Source organism: Anopheles funestus, chromosome X (assembly GCF_943734845.2).
Source record: "Anopheles funestus chromosome X, idAnoFuneDA-416_04, whole genome shotgun sequence".
Classification (NCBI taxonomy): domain Eukaryota; kingdom Metazoa; phylum Arthropoda; class Insecta; order Diptera; family Culicidae; genus Anopheles; species Anopheles funestus.
In genome coordinates, this window is record NC_064597.1 from 11,773,725 (window position 1) to 11,792,423 (window position 18,699).

Here is an 18,699-nt window from a genome sequence, read left to right on the forward strand (position 1 = left end):
TACTACCACCGCACCGAACTCGATGTCTGCAACAGAAGACAAAAACAAAAAACAAACAAAAAAAAAAGCCACAAAGCGAAACATTAATCAATTACCTATTAAACTACGTACCGTACAAGATGGTATTTTACGAGCGATGGGTGGTTCGTACTTTGTACGTCATAGTGGGATGAAATGTAGGGGTAAGACGGGTAAGACAAATCGACAGTCTTGCCAATGTCGACAGCTGCTTCCAGTTGCTTCGTGGAACCCGGTTCCGTGCGTCGGTGTAACGCGAACGGGGTGCGCATTTGCTCGGTTTTTGTGGTCGTCCCTGTAAGCACACAATGTCAGCAGACGCGTATACATCGTGTTAGGAGGTTTTTTTCCTATCCGGAACAACTTTATCACCGAATGAATAGAATCATCCTTTTCGAACGTGTATTGTGAATGCTTTTTTTGTTTGAGGATATTTACCCCTGCAAGGTATGCAAAGCAACGCTTCTAACCTTAACAGTGCTGGTAAGAAAAATAGTTGCATACTTTTAGGCGCTTACAAATCATTCTAATACTACTTAGTGGAGTTACTTTGCGTGCAGTAATACATCTATGCAGAAACTTTCTTCTTCATTCATTACATCGGGGCGGGGTTCATTACATTTCTTGGGGAGTTGAGAGAATGAGTAGATCCTTCCATCTTGGACGGTTTTTGCTGACAGTGTGACAGTATGCGGAAAGTGTATTGGTAAACCAATTGGACGTCGTCACATGCTAAGCTGACAACCCGGGGTTGATTAGTCACCAGACACTCAACAGTTAGATGTGAAGTGATTAGACATTCCCCGGGCGCTAAATCCGATGCGGGTGCTTCCGTCTGTCAGGGCCTAGCACGGTACGGAAACGATAACCGACAGCTATCGATTGCTGTTGCCGCATCTTCCCCGTACAACCGGTACAGTCTTGGGGTTGATAAATTTAATTTCCTACCATTGCGATGCGAATAATACGGGCCGCCTGTGCTGAACAATGGCTGCTCCTGCCATCTTATCTACGGTCCGGCGCTCAATTATATCCGTCCCTGAACTGAAGGGGGAAAAATCTTATTCATTTACAATGAATTGCCTAGCGGAATGAATTGAAGATGTGGATGAATTCTAAGACGGGGGGGGGGGGGGGGGGGGGGGGGTAGACTGTAGTGGTAAGATAACGGCGTGGGAATCTCGCGTACCAGAAGTATAAGTGACTTCAGCGAGATACTGCTTGGGTGATTACAGTGCGATTTCGTCAGTTTTGAGTAACATTTGAATAGAATCTCTCTTTTCTTATGTCTCCAATTCATTCCAGCGCGTTTCTTTGTGTTGTGACGAATGGTAAAGTAACACGTTCGTCCAGTAGCAGTTTGCAGCACCTGTCCACACAGCACCGCATCCTGGAGCAGCGGTAGGGTACGCGTGTTTTGGGGGGTGAGAATGACCGAAGGTCCTTTCGTGTACGGCATTGAGCTAAGGGATCCACCAACGGCACCGACCGACATCAGCCAGTACGATCTACTCTTCGGTCCGGGGAGCGCCCTCTACCGGCAGCATCGCCATCCCAACGGGCACAGTATGGCCGACGACGGCGACCAGTACTACGGTGCCAATCTGTCGCTAGCGCTCAGTGACATCCTACGCGCCAACATCTCGGCAACGGTCGTCGAGACGCACAATCTTACCGGTGACTTTGGCAGTACGGCTGTCAGTTTACCATCCGGCACGGGACACCACGGCGGTACCGGTGGACGGGGCGGTGACAGCACTTTCCAGAATCAGCTCATCATCCCACTGTACGCCATCATCTTTCTGCTGTCAGTCGTCGGTAATTTGTTGGTAATTTTAACGCTCGCACAAAACAAACGGATGCGTACGGTGACCAACGTGTACCTGCTGAATCTGGTAGGTATCTCTCGGTCATGGGGAAAGAGCGGGGTCCAGCACGGTCGGAACACATGCACCGCGTTTACTTACAAGCAAACACCCACGCACACCCAATCGTTGAGTTGGCTTTTCTTTCTTCTGGTTATTCATTCAGGCAATTTCCGATCTGCTGCTGGGTGTGTTCTGCATGCCGTTCACCCTCGCTGGCCAGGTACTGCGGCGGTTCGTCTTCGGAAGTGTCATGTGCAAATTAATACCATATTTTCAAGGTAAGGTTTGGCGTGTCGCGCCAGATTCCATTAGAGTGTTTCTTTTATTCATAAGAAATGAAAGCGTACGCTTGTGCGGGGAAGGGGAGGAAGAGAGCAGAAGCGTAAAGAGGGGAAGGGGGGAGGGGGGGGGGGTAGGGAGGGGAGAGGAAAGCATTTCCCGCAGGGAGAGGAGAATCAGGTTATCAAAGCAATTTCCACCCACAGCCTCAGGCCTGCACCCACCCAGTTCTAGCCGTGCGATTGCCTTCTGGTTGGAGATGGTTTCCCAATTGCCTACATTTAGGCGTGTGCCGCCCCATTGAATGCGTACGCTTCCGTTACCGTCTCGTCGTCTGTTGATTAGCCGTCAGCGAAACAGAGCCGGTGGAATCCGGAGAACCCGGGGAAGCCGAAAAGGAAACAAGTCAAAAAACAAAATCCTGCCCCCCCCCCCTTTCCCCCCGCGCCCTCCCTTCCTTACCCCCGCGGGAATTTGGCTTTGCGGTGATGAAGATAAATGGAACGAAGGAAGGCACCGTATGTTGGCACTACACAAAATTCAGGCCTGATTGAGTGGGTGTGCGCGTGTAAGTAGACATTTAGAGTGCCCTGCTTTGCCGGCTCTACCTTACCCCCCGGGCAGCGACAAGTGAAAGTCACTTGTAACTGTGCAACTGTGCCCGCACTTACTTGCCAAACCGTCCGGCACACAAATTACCACACCGTGCGTGCAATCGGTTCGGTCGCACTCACTGTGCTTATCTGTGGGTGACTGCCAAAATTTCCATTCCCCCGTTTTGCCGTTCGTGTGCGTGAGTGGCTCATTAAGAATTTATTATGCAATCGCTGATGAAGGAATAATCCGCAGATTGAGCGCTTAAAAGATTGACTGTGGCTTTTTTTGTGGTGTGTGGATTGGTTGACGAGGAAGGGAGTTGTGTGTTTGTATTATCGGTCCCCGGTTGCATTATATTCCCAGTTCTCATTAGCATGTGGTGCTGGTGATAGGACTTAGGCGTAGAGGCTTACACCTTTCATCGCGTATTCTTTCTTCCTTAGAGATAATAATACCTCCTGCAACATATGCAATAATACACACTTCCTGCTGCGAGGTGTGCTATGGGATACATGGGATGAGACACATTTTAATAAATGATTTATTATATGAAGCTCATCATTGGGTTTTGTGTTGTGAAAGTATGCAAACTGTCCGCCATTTGGCACAAAAAAAACCGCATCGATGATCCCGTTTATGAAAAAAAGCTATAAAAAGATTCTTTTGTACTTTGATTGCATACTTTCTGGCGCAGAAAAATTAAAGGAAAGACAATAGCGATTCCTGGTAATGGATATTTCATTATTTGCAATGCATTCTTTAATTCTTTAAGTTCATCAAACAATTTCAAACAGGGTAGATAACCGCAAACTGATAATCACGTACCGACAACACACATGTCATATACTAATGAGATGCGAACTCGGAACTCCTACGCTTCGGTTTCAATTGTTGTTCCGTGAACATGGGTCAAAGTTTGCGGTGACGAGAATAAAGGATTTGTTGTGGGTCATGATTGTTGCCCAGAGCAGAAAGTATGGTTATTAAATAGTAATGAGATAAAAATATAATACATGTTTCTCTTTTCGCAACAGCGGGCAAAGGAGTAAAACAAATAGGGAATACAAATACGAGTGCTGTGGTTTTTTTGACAGATGATTCCCACCATAAAGGCGGGGAACCGGGATTGCGAGCGAGTAGTGCGAAGGTGAACATATTTTGTTTTATTGTTTTTATTTCACTCCAATGTACACTCGTTTCACGATAACCACTGTAAGTAAATAAAGTTGTTTTCATTTTTAAAACTATCAGCATCCGGCGGAATACGCGCACCAGAGCGATAGGCACGTACCGTATGACAACACTTTTATAGCCGATGTACACTCGTTGCGTGTGATTTAACCTTTCGCAGTTTGCTTCAGTGCATTCAGTGGTACGTGTTCTACGGCTCAACGCTGGAACACCTTGTCAGTATCCAAGGATACACATCCGTCTCCGCACATTGCCAATTTGCAAATCGACATTCATTTGCTATAAAAGTTGTTCATATTTACGCTCACCAGATCGATGTTTGTCATCATTGCTGGCTGTTGCCAGCAATGCACATCACATGGCGCTATCAAACCGTTCCATTCGATCGATAAACCGTTAAATTGCGTTTCGCACACGTGCCATAACAAGCAAATGTCGCCAAAAAAGATGCTATAAAAATTGTAAAATTTATATTTTGTTTTGAGATTTCTCTACGTGGAGAAATGGTGGAGATACACTATTATAGCGGAACGTGATGGTCATCGCAGGTCGCGTTTTGTCCAACAAGAGAGCAATATCGTTTATACTGAAAAGTTAAAGAGTTGATTTGCATTTTTACTCGTTATATCTTTATTTATTTATAGAATAGGTCCTCACGATGCTGCATTTTGAACGATTAAAACGGAACATGGATGTCAAAAAGATTTAAAAGCCACAGACATTGATGTTACCGGAATTCTGGTTTTATAGCTAGTGCGACTCTAAGAAATTCCTATTAGTGAGTGCGAGAGCGAATATATTGAGTCTTTGTATTAAGGTTGGATAGCTAGCACTAAGTTTGCTGTGCCATGTGACGTCTTTCGCCGAGTCTATACGGCTAAAGTTGATTGATCAGGTGGTAAAGGTAATAAGAGTATTGCGTATTGCGTGCATCCAAGAACAACGCCTAAATGATTAGTGTGACTCCAAAATAGTATCTCCGAGACATTCCGGTAATTGTATTTATAGCGAAAATTGAAACACCTTGGGATTTGACATTCTAAGTGACCTTGAAAAAAAGCAGTCAAACCATACAAGAAAACAACCTTCGCTTGGAAGTTTTAAGCAGTACACAGTAACACCGTCCACATTAGTAGTCACTACGTCTACTCACACTCATTGCGTCAAGCATCGATTTCAGATGTTAACGTATGCGGCATTCTTGAGTCGTGACTGTTCGACCTTCTTGGCACCTTTTCGTATTTGATATGTAGTTTCTTGAACACGTGAACGTACACCGGCAAAAGTGCGTTCGACCCCTACTGTCACCTTAGACTAACTTTATTTCGGCAACAATAAACTTTAAACATGTTTAGTGTCAGTACACGTTCCGCATGAACCTCTAGCGCCTCGGTACGATACCTTAATGTACCAAGCAGTAGCGCAGTTCATGAAGCGGAAGAGACTGCTTTACCCAGCAGTCCCACGGTGCGCATTTCCAATCCCCACCCCCCGGGGGTAATAGGAGATGAATGCACAAAAATCTCGGTCCCGTGTGACGTTCCCTCCTCCACCGGAGGGGAAGGCGGCAAGGTTTGTAAAGACTGCGCATTCGCTCAGTGCCTTCGTCACAAACCATCAAGAACAAAGCAGAGAAATACGGTTTTTGCGTTAAGGCACGCCATTCCCTAGGCATTTCTCGTGGTGAAGCATTTCTTCAAATTCTCTTCCAACTTTCTACACACCGTTCCAGTCTCACCGAGAAAAGTCAACTCAACGAGGAGCAACAAGGAGCGTTAAAAAAACCGGAAAAAAATCATTTGTATCCGGCGTTTCGGGAAAATTGGTCCAACCTCTTGCTGTCGTCGTTTTATTGAACCAACCTTAAAAAAATAAAAAATACCCAAGAAAAAAACAGTAAAATACCCACCCCACTCCAATATCGGCAAGCATCTCCAGCTTTCGGTTGTGATTCAACGCCTTACGTTTCACAATGTTGGCCGTGTTTAATCGTGTGAATGAAATGGAAAACGAAACAGGGCCGTAGCAACGACCCGCCGAAATGTTAGTGTGCGCCCGTAAATTGAAGAACGACGTCTAGATGGCAGATGGTGGCATATAGGCGATTGGAAAAAGCAACAACATCAAGCAAGCATTCCGAAGAAAGAAAAAAAATTAAAGCAACATTTGTCAGACCGTCGGTAAGGTGTCGGATTTTGGTTGATGCCATTTTTCGACAGTTATTACAGCTGCAGCGCGTGCTCGCAATGTGTTTCCGGTTTTCCGCCGGATTCACCGCACGGGCGGTTAGGCTCTTACCCTCCCTCCGGTTTTGATTTAGTAAAGGCTACGGTTTTCAAACACGCTAAAGCCTACTCGCGGTCGGATGGAGACGTGCCTTGATCCATCTGTCGGTATTTTTTTGTTGTTGTCTCCCCGGTTCCTTCCGTTGCAGACACACACGCCGTTGAAGGATATTTTCGACTATGGAAGTGATTTACAGCGGTACGAAAGATAGCCGTAATCAATCGTTAAATGCCACCGGTTTTTGGCAACGAGGATGGAACAGATGTCAAGGTAGCCATTTCTTCCGCCCTGGGCTGGGTGTCGGTATGCGGTGCGCGGTGAAATATCCTTCCGAAGCCGTAGCGGATGAACACTTGCGATTAACCAAACTAAGACGTGACATTGCTGGAAGCTGTATCCGCACTTCCGGTATGAGACATATCCCAAGCAAATAAGAGAATTAGACACGGTCGTTGGTTGGTGGTGTAACCTTTCCCTTTTTTTTGTGGGGAAATCGCAGGCGTGTGTCAACTTTACACCCACCAAATAGCATTCGGACAGGAAATTGCTTTCGAAGAACAAATCCCACGCCCTCCAAATAAGCAAACATTTCGACGTAATTGGACGACCTACAAGATTAATTTATCGGATTTTCTCTAGTAGTGGTTGGCGAAGGTAATAAGCAGGTAAAATTATTGCAAAGTTCCAGTTTGTCACAATGAGATGATTGACGCCACAAGATATGCAACCTGCAATACAAAAGCGTATCATTCTCTTGAGCGTAATATTGATGGCTTTTATTTACGCCTTAAGGTATGCAATGCCATTACTTCTTCAGTCGTTGTTATTAGGAGATTGTCCGTATAGGCTTTGATACCCGGTCCTGTCGAATGGAACACACCACTGTGTCGCCTCTTATAAACCATAAATCATTACAAAGCGCCAGGTGTTATAGCAACTGGTTCATCAGGTGTTCTTGCACCTGGTTGCATACATGCAGGCGTATAAATTCTCTAAGAATAACATAGTTGCTTGAAACTAGTTGTATAAAGGATCGTCAATGCAGCGTAAAAATTGGTCCTTATGTATCTAGATGTTTTAACTGTTCTTCTGGTGTTCCTCAAGGTAGTGTACTCAGTCCCCTCCTGTTTGCTTTGTTTGTAAATGATGTTTGTAATGTTTTACCTCCGGATGGTTATCTCCTTCATGCTGATGACATCAAAATCTTTTATACTATCTCCTCCTTAGACGATTGCTATCTTCTCCAGCAGTATCTGAATTCTTTCTCTTACTGGTGCTCGTCTAATTTTCTTTCATTATGTCCTAATAAATGTTCTATTATTTCTTTCACTCATTCTCGTAACCCTATTTCTTATAATTACTCTCTCTCAAATGTTTCACTGGTTCGTGTTTCGTCTATTCGTGACCTTGGGGTAATACTTGACGATAGGTTAAACTTCAAGCTACATGTTGATGAAGTCCTTTCGAAATCCTACAGAACCCTGGGATTTATCCTTCGTGTTACCTCGGATTTCAAGGACCCAATATGCCTACGATCTCTGTATTGTTGTTTAGTTCGCTCTGTATTGGAGTACGCCTGTGTTGTCTGGTGCCCTTATGGCATTGATAGGTGTACCAGAATCGAAAAATTACAGAAGTACTTCACCAGAGTGTTCTATAGACGATTGTTTGGTTCTTCTTCTCTTCCGACATATGAGACACGATGTCTTCTGTTTGGGCTGGAGTCTTTAACTTTGAGACGTCACTTGGCCCAAGCTTGTTTCATTGGTGGCTTACTGAGAGGTTCTACTGATGCTCCGGAATTGCTTGCTTCTGTATGTTTATATGTTCCCTCCCGTTCCCTCCGTCCTCGTGATCCTTTGGCATTAGAAACTCGACAGACGCTTTATTGCCACAACGATCCGCTCCTTTCATGCTTCAGGTGGTTCAACCGATTCTACGACGATTATGATTTTAACTCCTCACTTGCTTCCTTTCGTACTCGTGTTTTAAACACCCCTCATGTATCTTAACGTTATCCTTGTCTCTTGTTTTATCCTTTTCCTTCACTTCCGCTTTGAGTTTACGTTAGTATTGTTAATTTTTATTGTTAATTTTTAGTATTAATTTTTTGTATTAGTTCTAAGTTTATAATTAGGATCATTGTTTAGCCTAAATGGCAGATATATGTATTTATAATAAAAACAACATAAAAAAACAACATAATGTTTTCTACTGCGCTTGAATTGTTAATTTACATCCATATTGTGAAACTTTTACAAAACTGTTCTATGATTTGTAAAACTATTCTATTAATATATCCATAGAGAATGTTTAATAGTTTCCAACTTACTAGCAGCTGACTTTTAATCTGTTTATTATACACTTTCCCTTCCATCACTAGAATAAACTTTTGTCTCATTTACTCTTTTACAGCTGTATCCGTTTCTGTAGCGGTGTGGACACTGGTAGCTATCTCGCTCGAGCGCTATTTTGCCATCTGTCGGCCACTTTCGTCGCGCCGCTGGCAGACTCAATTTCACGCCTACAAAATGATCGGGCTCGTCTGGACGGTGAGCTTTCTGGCCAACTCGCCGCTGTGCTATGTGCAGCGTCTTCAGCCAGTCGGACGCACCACCGGTCAGATGAAATGTCGCGAGGTGTGGCCGGACCGCGTGTGGGAGAAAGCGTACGTGCTGTTTCATGATGTCGGTTTGCTGTTTCTGCCACTGCTGACGATGGGCTTCGCCTACTCGATGATCGTGTCGAAGCTGTGGCGGGGTCTTCGGCATGAAATTAAACATTCCTCGCTGTACCAGCAAACGAGCAAGCTCGGTACGGGCGGTACGGGTCCGTCGGGTGGTTGTGTCGGTACCGGTGGACCTGCGGTTGGCACCGGTCCGGGTGTGACCGGTACTGCCGGTGGCGAACAACATACACATCCTACCGGCGGACCCGGTGCGAGCACGGCGACCGGCCTTGACACGGGTAAACCGTTAAAGGTGTGCGGTACCGGTACCGGGAAACGACACGAGACCGGATTCGTACTAACATCGAGTCTTAAAAAGGGACCCTTCAAAGCGTCAACAGCCGTTGTAAACTTCGCCAGTAACAACAATACGATCGGCAAAGGCAACTTTAGCAGTGGTAACGGTGGTGGAAGTTGTGGCGGTCTCACCGCTACTAATGGAGCCGGTACCAGCGGCAACCCGTGCAGCAGTAATGTGACTAATGGTAGCAACAACGGCAGCAATGGTGCGGGTGGATCGAGCACGGACCGGACGGCGGGTGGTCTCTACTGTGGTGGCGTTAGTTGCGAGTGCCGAACCGGTCGTCTTCGAGGCTTTCGCCATTTCTTTGCCAAGGTAAGACACATTTCACTACCCTTCGAGGCCTTCGCGTGTTGCGGGACGAAATGGATGCTATTGAAGAGATTGTTACTCAAATAATAGTTCTAAAATACTATTAAGATGGCGTGTTGCGGCAAAAGGCCTTGGGGGAGCAGACTTCTTCCCGCGCCAATGTTAATACTTTGCTGTTGAGGACGCTTACGGATAACTTTGTTTCTATCATGACACGAGCTATCTGTACGTCACCCAACAAACCACCCCTAGAACCATGTCCGTTACGCTATGCAACAAAAAAAACCCCAACTTTGCATGTGGGAAGGTTTTCAGCTGTCGGAAAGCGAACGTGTTGGCTGTGGTAAAAGTGACGTAATTGTACGATTGTAAATGTGGTTTTTCCACATGCTTCACAACACTATCGCCCGTGTGTGGCTAACGCACGGCATATACATTTGTGTCGCCCGTCCTTAGCAGCAGCAGCACCAGCACGGTGGACTCTGCCGGAATCATCGATATCATCTCAGCAGTACCTCGCCGGAAGGTTTGCCGGAGCTGGCGGAAACGAAGTTTGATGAAACACCCGCTCATCAGCAGCATCCGTACCACCATCATTGCCATCATGGGCACGGTTATCACCATCACCACCATCACCGGATGCCGACCACCATCGTGAAGAGTACGCAGCAGGATGCGAAGCACGAGATCGTACTGAGCACCGGTGAGCCGGGTACGCTCGAACCGGGCATTGATGGTGGGATGCTGCCGGGCACTGGTAGCGGCACCACCAACACCACCCTCGGTGCTAGTGCCACCCTGCCGACGGTCAACCCAACCACCACTACCGTGACCGGCGACGATACCACCCTTAAGCCGGATCCGAGCTATCAGTTTTCGCGACACGCCATCCGCTCCACGTACATGGACAAGAGCATCGAGGCGAAGAAGAAGGTAAGGATATCGGGGGCAGGAGCAAAACGGCAATATCGTAGTTTTGCTCGTTTGCTGTTTGTTTCTTCAATCGATGTTTAACGATCCACTTTAGGAAACATCCGGGAACTAACCGGCACAATCAGAGGAAATCATGCAATATGCAGTAACTCTGGAAGCCATCCATATATGCCAAAAACTCACCATCACGTTTTGCGTTCTGATCGGTTTTTGGAGTGACTTTTAAGGCGGGTTTTTTTTTATTTTTTGTTTGAAGTCGGATGTGCTTGTGTGCAAGAAATAAAACTACGGACAACATGCGGGAGCAATATGTGCGCCAGAAAGTCGTTAAACGACTTTTACTGAGTTTACGATACATTCCGAGACGGTGCTCCCGGAAGGTTCATTTGTCAACTAGCCCCAAAACCCGGTATCGCTAAACACAAACAACACATACAACAGAGGGTTTGCAAATCTACAAACACACCTACACACGCACAGCACAGCACTCACAAAATGCTAGTACTGGAAGTACTGAAGTTCCAGCACAAAAGGGGGATTTTGGCTTCAGGGTCCTAGTCAACAGTTCTTGGGAGCGCGCACAATGGGACCGTCCCACCGGCAAGATACGGTCCAATGTACAAAGTGGATTTCTACAGGCATCACTCAGCAAGGCAACACAGTTGTGTTTAATGTACTTACTAAATTGATTATGCTTTTAAAGTAAACTTTGACGGCAAAGGGGCGGGGTAAAAACACGAATGAGCGCCATTTTAGTACATTTGGATTTTGCTATAAAGACTTTGCTATAAACAACTTTACTACAATTAGAACAGTGTTTTTTTTCTGTAAAGTGATGAACAGGCGTCCCCCGAGCTACGACCCCCTCGAGATACGACGATTTGGATTTTGACAGTTGACAGTTGTTATTTTGCTCAAATTGTCAGTTTTGTGAAGTTTTGTGTCAGTCAGTGAGAAAATCATGGTCTTCACTGACCATAAAAACTAAATTGTTGAAATAAACTTATAAATTCTCGATACATATTTTGAGGAAATATTGATTAGATATTGAAAAGATTAATTAATATACTATTCAAAACGATTATTTTTTCCTTTTTATAGATTATTTCCTTTTTATAGATTATTTTTTCCTCTAGAATATTTGAATAAAGCTTTCGATTCTCTACGTATGGTTATAAACGATATATTCTCGACTTACGACGATTTCGACTTACGCCTTGCTTCGATCTCTTTTTTCGGTCTCAAATAAAGTCGTAACTCGAGGGATGCCTGTAGATTTAAATTCACTAAAACCATGTTTTAATAGACATTGGTGCTCCTAAGCGCAACGATGTTATACAAGCCGTAGCATTTATCGTCTCACATTTATCTTCCGACAACTACATTTAACGACACCATTCAAAAGGCCATATGTTTCTTCCCTTCTTACCACACTACTCTATTCGGCTCCACATCAATCAATCGATGGCACGCGCACCACCTGCAAGGTTATTCGGATGCTGTTCGTGATAATCGTCGAGTTCTTTGTTTGCTGGGCACCGTTACACATCCTCAACACGGTAGGTGAATTAATTTCCTCTGTCACAGCCACAAACGCACACGCGCACGCAAACCCTGATGTGATTTTTCGGATCCTCCCACCGCCCCAAAGAACCTCGAGAACCGTTGGTAGAATGTTGGGAGCGCTGTTTAGCACTCCGCACCGCAGCACGCTAATGAGTGTTATCGGTTTTGTTGAAGGTAGCTTGGGTTGCCCCGGGATACTGCCGGTGCTTTAGGAGAGTAAATTGAATTACCACCGTTCACCGTCGTTAACGGCATTACGCACAACGTTTCGGGGCAACACCAGCCAGCGTGTATGTGGTGGCGTGTTGCCCGATAGTCGGCATCATTGAAACTCAATCAACCGTAAACCCTGCTACCGTAGACGGGGGCATAACGGTGGCAAAATGGTCCGTTTTCTGGTAAATAAATTTGATCAATGTTTTATGCATCATTCGCTTCATTTCGTCCATTTTATATAGTTCCAAGAACATGATTGTACATATGTGTGAATGTGTGCAATTTAAAGGATTTAGGGAAGAGATCCTTTATTTGAAGAATTTAGGGCGGCCCGGTGGTGTATGTGAAAAACGGCGCCGGTCCTCACTAGAGTTGAGAACAACAACTCTTTTTAGTGAATCAACTCAGAGCGAATGAATCGTTATTAGGAGTCAGCTCGTTTAAACGACTCATTTCGGAGTCATAAAAAAACCTGCATAAACGTATAAGTTAAGGTTCGGTCATGTTATTCACTCATGAGTGTAAGCATGTAGCCGTGGTGAGTCGGGTTGCAAAAAGAGTAGATACGTGAGTTGAAACGAAAATGTGCAAGTGAGTTGAAACTTTGAGTAATTTAGCAAAATTTATAAATGTGATATATTTTAATGCGAATTTGTTGAAATACGTATCTTTTCACTCAAATAATGCTTTAAAAAACAGAATAAAAAATAATAAAAAAAATTCTAAAAATTTGAAAATTTTGTAAGGCTATTATAGCCTTACCTTTTTTTGAGAAATTTTGCAAAATTTTTAAAAATGATTTATTTTATTGCCGATTGATTGAAATAAGTTTCTTTTTACTCAAATAATACTTTAAATAAAAATAAATAAAATAAAAAATTATTGAAAAATATAAAAAATTATAAAAATTTGAAAATTTCATAAGGCTTACCCCTTACGATTTTTTTGAGAAATTTTGCAAAAAAAATGAAATTGATTTATTTTAATGCCAATTGGTTAAAAAAAGTTTGTTTTCACTCAAATAATGCTTTAAATAAAAAACAGAATAAAAAAATATAAAAAAATTAAAAAATTATTTAATTAATTAAAAATATTAGAAAATTTCATAAAGCTCATTTTTGCACCAAATTTTGTCTATAACTCGGTCGGTATCCAACGGATCGCCAATCTTTAACCTGTGGTCGATAGATGGCACCAATGGCTACATTTTCTTCTTGGACGGCCATGCCCTCAGATGTCTGTGCCAGAAGATATTCGAGGAACCATGTTCCATACCCTGTTTCTGAACAATTTAGCAATATTGAAAAATGTGATATATTTTAATGGGAATTTGTTGCAATATGTTTCTTTTCACTCAAATAATGCTTTAAACTAAAAAAAGAATAAAAAATCGGAAAAAATTGAAAAAAAAATTTCAACTCGAAAATTTCATAAGGCTTACCCCTTACGTTTTTTTTGGGAAATTTTGCAAAAAAATTAAATTGATTTTTTTTATGCCAATTGGTTGAAATAAGTTTCTTTTCACTTATATGATGCTTTAAATAAAAAAAAATAAAAAATAATATTAAATATGAAAAAAAATAAAATAAATATTCAACATTTGAAAATTTCCCAAGGCTAATTTCTAAAGCACATGTTCGTTTCAACTCACATATTTACTCGTTTTGCAACTCGACTACATGCTTATACTCCTGAGTGAGTAAGTGAAAAAAGAGTCACTAAAACTCCTCGTGGTGAGTGAACGAAACTACAACGTTTCAACTCACTATCTCACTCTTACCCACTTTGCACATTCTCTACTCTTCACGGCAGGACGGGGGATCAAATCCCATGCGGACCGTCCCACCGGAGCAAGGACTGACTATCCGGTTATGTGGTAAAAATAAGTCTAGTAAACCAGAAATGACCGGCGTGACCTTAGATGTTGTTAAAGCCAACAAGAGAGAGAGAGCTAAGTTTTTCCCAACCCATGCAGTGGCGAATTAAGCCCCTTGGAGGTCTTAGGCGGAATAGTTATATTTATTATATTTTCTATTGATTTTAGTAAATATATTTCTATATATTATATATCTGATGAAATGTGGTTTACTTACCTGGGTAAACGATAATTTATACGGAGGATGCTTTACTTCCACAAAACAGCGGAAATCATTTACTTTGGAAGACTTTTTCTTCTTTTTTTCACACACAAACTTCAATGCGCTTTGGCAAATTTAATACACATTTAAATTTAAAACAGCCTACAATGGCTACATTTAAAAAAAACACGATTTCACATTGAAAAATAAATTCTCATTCTCATTGCAAAATAAACATAACTTTTTTTTCACACAAAAAACACATACAAATTTTAGTGCTCTTTGGCATATTTAAAACACATTTTTAAACAACACATTTAAAACTGCCTACAATGGCCACATTTTTAATAAACACTTTTAAACACATTTAAAAAACAGAAACTCACTTTTATAACATTTTTTCACTTAAAAAACAATCAACACTAACAATTTTTTCTGTACACTTTTCACAACATGTTCATAAAGTTTTTTTTAATTACAATTTTTTTTCAAATTTTTTTGAATTAGTCAAGCTCGTTTATACCATGGTTTTATGATAAAACTCGATGGCAAAATACACCACACAAACACAACAGCAAATAATTTGCAATGTTTAGTGTTTACACGCATAGTAACACGCACTGATTTTAAAATTCCTTCGCTCTCACACACAATGATAACTTAGAACGTAGTAATAAGAACGCAAGCACCTGCCTGTGCAGGTAAGCGAAAGCGAGAACAAATCGTGTTATCGCTTCACCACTACCAACACGATACCGGTAGCGGAGCCTTGATGGATAGAACAGTCCGGCATTGATGTCTTGTGAAGCGTCAAGAGTTCAAACAGGTCAAAAGAGACAAACGCGCTACCTCGTTACACCTGCACATAGCATTTTTCACTTTGTTCAATCGTTTTTTCGAGCTTTGTACAGTCTTTTACATGCAAAAGAAAACTCACATGGTTTTAAAATGCAATGAGCATTTAAAATTTTGCATTTGCTTTTAGAAGATAAAACAGTTTGTGATTTTGGGGCCATTTTTCTTTGAAACAATGGCCTTCTTCTTCCACTTACACTTGCACTAACACGAGAGGTGACGCTGACACAAGCCATTTATGCACATGCCAAACAAATCTTCACTGTTTTAACACACAAATTGTTGTTAATAAACATTCTTTGAACGTAATAAAATCCTCGACACCAAAGGACGCCACTTTTTGGCACCAAAAAAAGTGTAAAACCGCGTTGTACCGAAAGCTTTTTTTCATTACTTATGCGTACTGCTGCCCGATCGCTACTGATCGCAATTTCTCCTTATCTCACGATCATTATCTCTTCCGCTTGCGTTAATACGGCACACCTACACAACTGTAATTGGCGACGCGGCTGTCACGCAATTTCTCTCATTCTTTCGCACACACTACGCTCCTCCGTGAGAGAGGACATCTCTTCCCTCCTCTCGATCAAATCCACATTTATGGCATGAAAAATGTATGCAAATAAACACTTTTTAATAACATAAAACACAACAACTCTTTGACAAAATGCATTGCACAAAAAATGCATCGAATTTTCAAACTTAGTACACTTAATGCAAATTTTCGTACTCTCACACACGCACCATCCGGCGTTAGCGTTCACAATGATGGCTTTAATGTTGATGCTCGCTGTCTACAAACGAAAGAGGTTGCATCTTAGCAAATGTCATCTCCAGCATTTGAACTCGTTGTTTGACGTTTAGATCAGAGACTGTTTACTTCAACTTCAAACGTCAACTGCTTCGTATAGTTTGTAGTAGAAATGTATTTTAAATAAAAAGCAATGTAAATGTAATTATCAGCACATAAACCAGATTATAATATGTTATCCTGGTCATACACAAGTGTTGAATGCGTTATTTAGCGTCTTAAGATGCAATGTCAACGACAGCTTCAGCACTTCAAGCAGTATCAGCAAAAGAAATAGAATCAACTGATCAGCTGTCCTTTTAAACACAATTTCTTTGCACTAAATAGTCACAAAACAGTGTTATGCCCCAGATTCTATTGCTTCTACTTGTGCTGCTGCAGACGCTGGAGATGCTGTTGTACGCTGTACACTTTAAAGCGACGGTGATTCGATCATTTTTCAATGAATTACTTAAAAAAGGACCTCTTTTCCATCAAACCATGTTGGCGAGTGTGCCGTGGCTAGAAGAAAAGGTTTTCTTCACCAACATTCATACACCATTTCCGTTTTTAGATCCGTTCCATCCACAACGTACACCCACGTCCTTTTGTTTTTTTGTTGGGGAATATGCTATTAAACAACAAAAATAATAAAAGCATCCCTCCCCGAAGAAGAATGCTTTTATCGTCCCACGTACATGGGTTTAACTTCTGGTCGAGATGAAGGGTATGATTTTATGAGGTTTACCCCAAAAAAAAGCCCGAAACCCATTCTACCCGTGGGCCAGGAATGGCCCGGTAATGAATCTTTATGGTCGCGCATCAAATTCTTCCTGGCCACACAAACAACAAAAACGGAAGGAAGAGAACATGAAACACTGTCAAATCGGTACCATAAGACGCAGGGTTTTTGGGGGGCCCAGTCCCGTGCTCTCGGTATGGAAAGATTGATCGAATACTTGTTGAGTGCAATATTTCATAAATACTTCATTACAGTGATTTCAGTACGCTGGAATTCTGGGTGACATCGCTGGTACGGGCCGGAAATGGGAGCTCCGGTCGGAAGGTTATATTTTTCGTAAGTCGGCGAAGAAAAAATATGGAGCGAAAAAATAAAGAACGGAAAAGAGTAATAGGCTAAAGCTGTGAAAATACGGATTGCTGTTATTTATTGTTACTTTTATTGTTTCCTTCTGCTGGCATTACCAGCATCACCTTCCAAAAGGGATGATTGACGCGTGAAACGCTACCGCACGGGAAGTAATGCGGGACCTTTAAATGAAGCTTTCCCGTGTAGATGCCATGTTCTACAGCTGTGTTACGGCTGCTGGTTCATAGTTGAAGTTGGGGGACTATAAATCCATACACACATGCCCAAGGTTCTGCATGTAACGGGGCACGCTGGAACTTTGCTGGCTTTCGTCTAATGTCAGTAAAATGTAGGTTTCCCCGCTGGATGGGAGATGAAAAATAATACCCCTTGTAAAAGCTGCAATCATAGTTCGAAGGCGTACCGTGCGTACGTGTGTACGCGTCTTACGATATGAGCTAAACCTGTACGCCGCTTCGGTTCCACAATGCTTACCATTCTCCACAAACCGCAGGTCTATCTGTATTCACCATCGTTCGTCTACCAGTACGTTAATAGCAGCGGCATCGCCCTGGTGCAGCTGATGGCGTACATCAGCTCCTGTTGCAATCCCATCACGTACTGCTTCATGAACAGACGCTTCCGGCAGGCATTCCTCGGCATCTTTAGCTGCTATCGTAATCGGTAAGTAAGCAGGTGTTGACGATGTCGGTGACAGTGCCGCTCGCTCGTCATCAGCCTCAGAATTCGGATTTGCACACCTTCAGTGGGCCGCACATACACGCACACACACACACTCGATATATATCATCTACATTACCCTCTTGGCATGCCTTCTCTTCCTTATTATCCCTACACCTCTCCGTGGGCCACCATAGCAGCTTCAACTACTGGAGACTGCGTTACTATTTGCGATCCCCGCCTCTTTCACGTTCTCACGCACATCTCTCTCTCTGTCTCTTTCTATCTCACTCTATTTTCTTTCTCTCTCTCTCTTCCACTTTCTCATTTATCCCTACTACTGCTATACTCCCTTTCATTCTCGACTGTCGATGTTTGACATGTACTGTGTACTGTGTGTTTGCCAATGCCAGCATGCCACTCTGCTGCTGTTTCTGCTGCACGTCGAAGAATGGCGCAATGGACGGGGTGGAGTCGAAGACTGCCGCCTATCTACGTCAGAACACCATCAACCAGTCCGGTGCGGAGCGCAACAATTCCGACATGTCCGGTAACGATTCCCTGGTCTACGTCGGGCGCGGACTCGTACAGCGATCCGGTAAGTGTCCAAGCCCGTTACCGTCCATTGCACTCCGCCGATCCCACGGACACCGATCCGGACCAGTGGCATTGCGCGAGCGTATATTGGGCCATAATTCTGGGTGAAGAGGGTGAGGAGAATTGGGAGAAAAGGATTTAAGCGGGGGTAGGGGGGGGGGGGGAGGAAGGGATTGCCAGGAGGGCAATGGGAAGAGGAAAGTGTGCCGGGAGGAAGAGGAAAGGCAGGGCTAAAAGGAGCGGGCGGCCAGCACGTCACGGCATTCCGTTCCTCGGTACTGGTTTCAAGGTGTTTCTTCTTCTTTACTATTGT

At 43.2% G+C, this 18,699-nt stretch overlaps 1 protein-coding gene and 1 long non-coding RNA gene across 2 annotated transcripts in view; one reads left to right on the forward strand and one right to left on the reverse strand.

Annotated features, from left to right (window-relative positions):
• The window catches only part of LOC125774699 (uncharacterized), a 239,462-nt gene extending 225,816 nt beyond the window's left edge, over positions 1–13,646 (reverse strand). The window contains exon 1 of the long non-coding RNA XR_007421102.1: positions 13,471–13,646. This is a non-coding gene — a long non-coding RNA (uncharacterized LOC125774699). The remainder of the gene's footprint in view (positions 1–13,470) is intronic.
• LOC125768892 (uncharacterized) overlaps positions 1–18,699 on the forward strand; it is a 30,021-nt gene that overhangs the window by 10,550 nt on the left and 772 nt on the right. The window contains exons 2-8 of the mRNA XM_049437236.1: positions 1,324–1,913; positions 2,050–2,164; positions 8,655–9,583; positions 10,040–10,513; positions 12,001–12,072; positions 17,623–17,792; positions 18,203–18,387. Of these exons, the coding sequence (XP_049293193.1) occupies positions 1,449–1,913; positions 2,050–2,164; positions 8,655–9,583; positions 10,040–10,513; positions 12,001–12,072; positions 17,623–17,792; positions 18,203–18,387 (2,410 nt within the window). The 5' untranslated portion in view covers positions 1,324–1,448. The remainder of the gene's footprint in view (positions 1–1,323; positions 1,914–2,049; positions 2,165–8,654; positions 9,584–10,039; positions 10,514–12,000; positions 12,073–17,622; positions 17,793–18,202; positions 18,388–18,699) is intronic.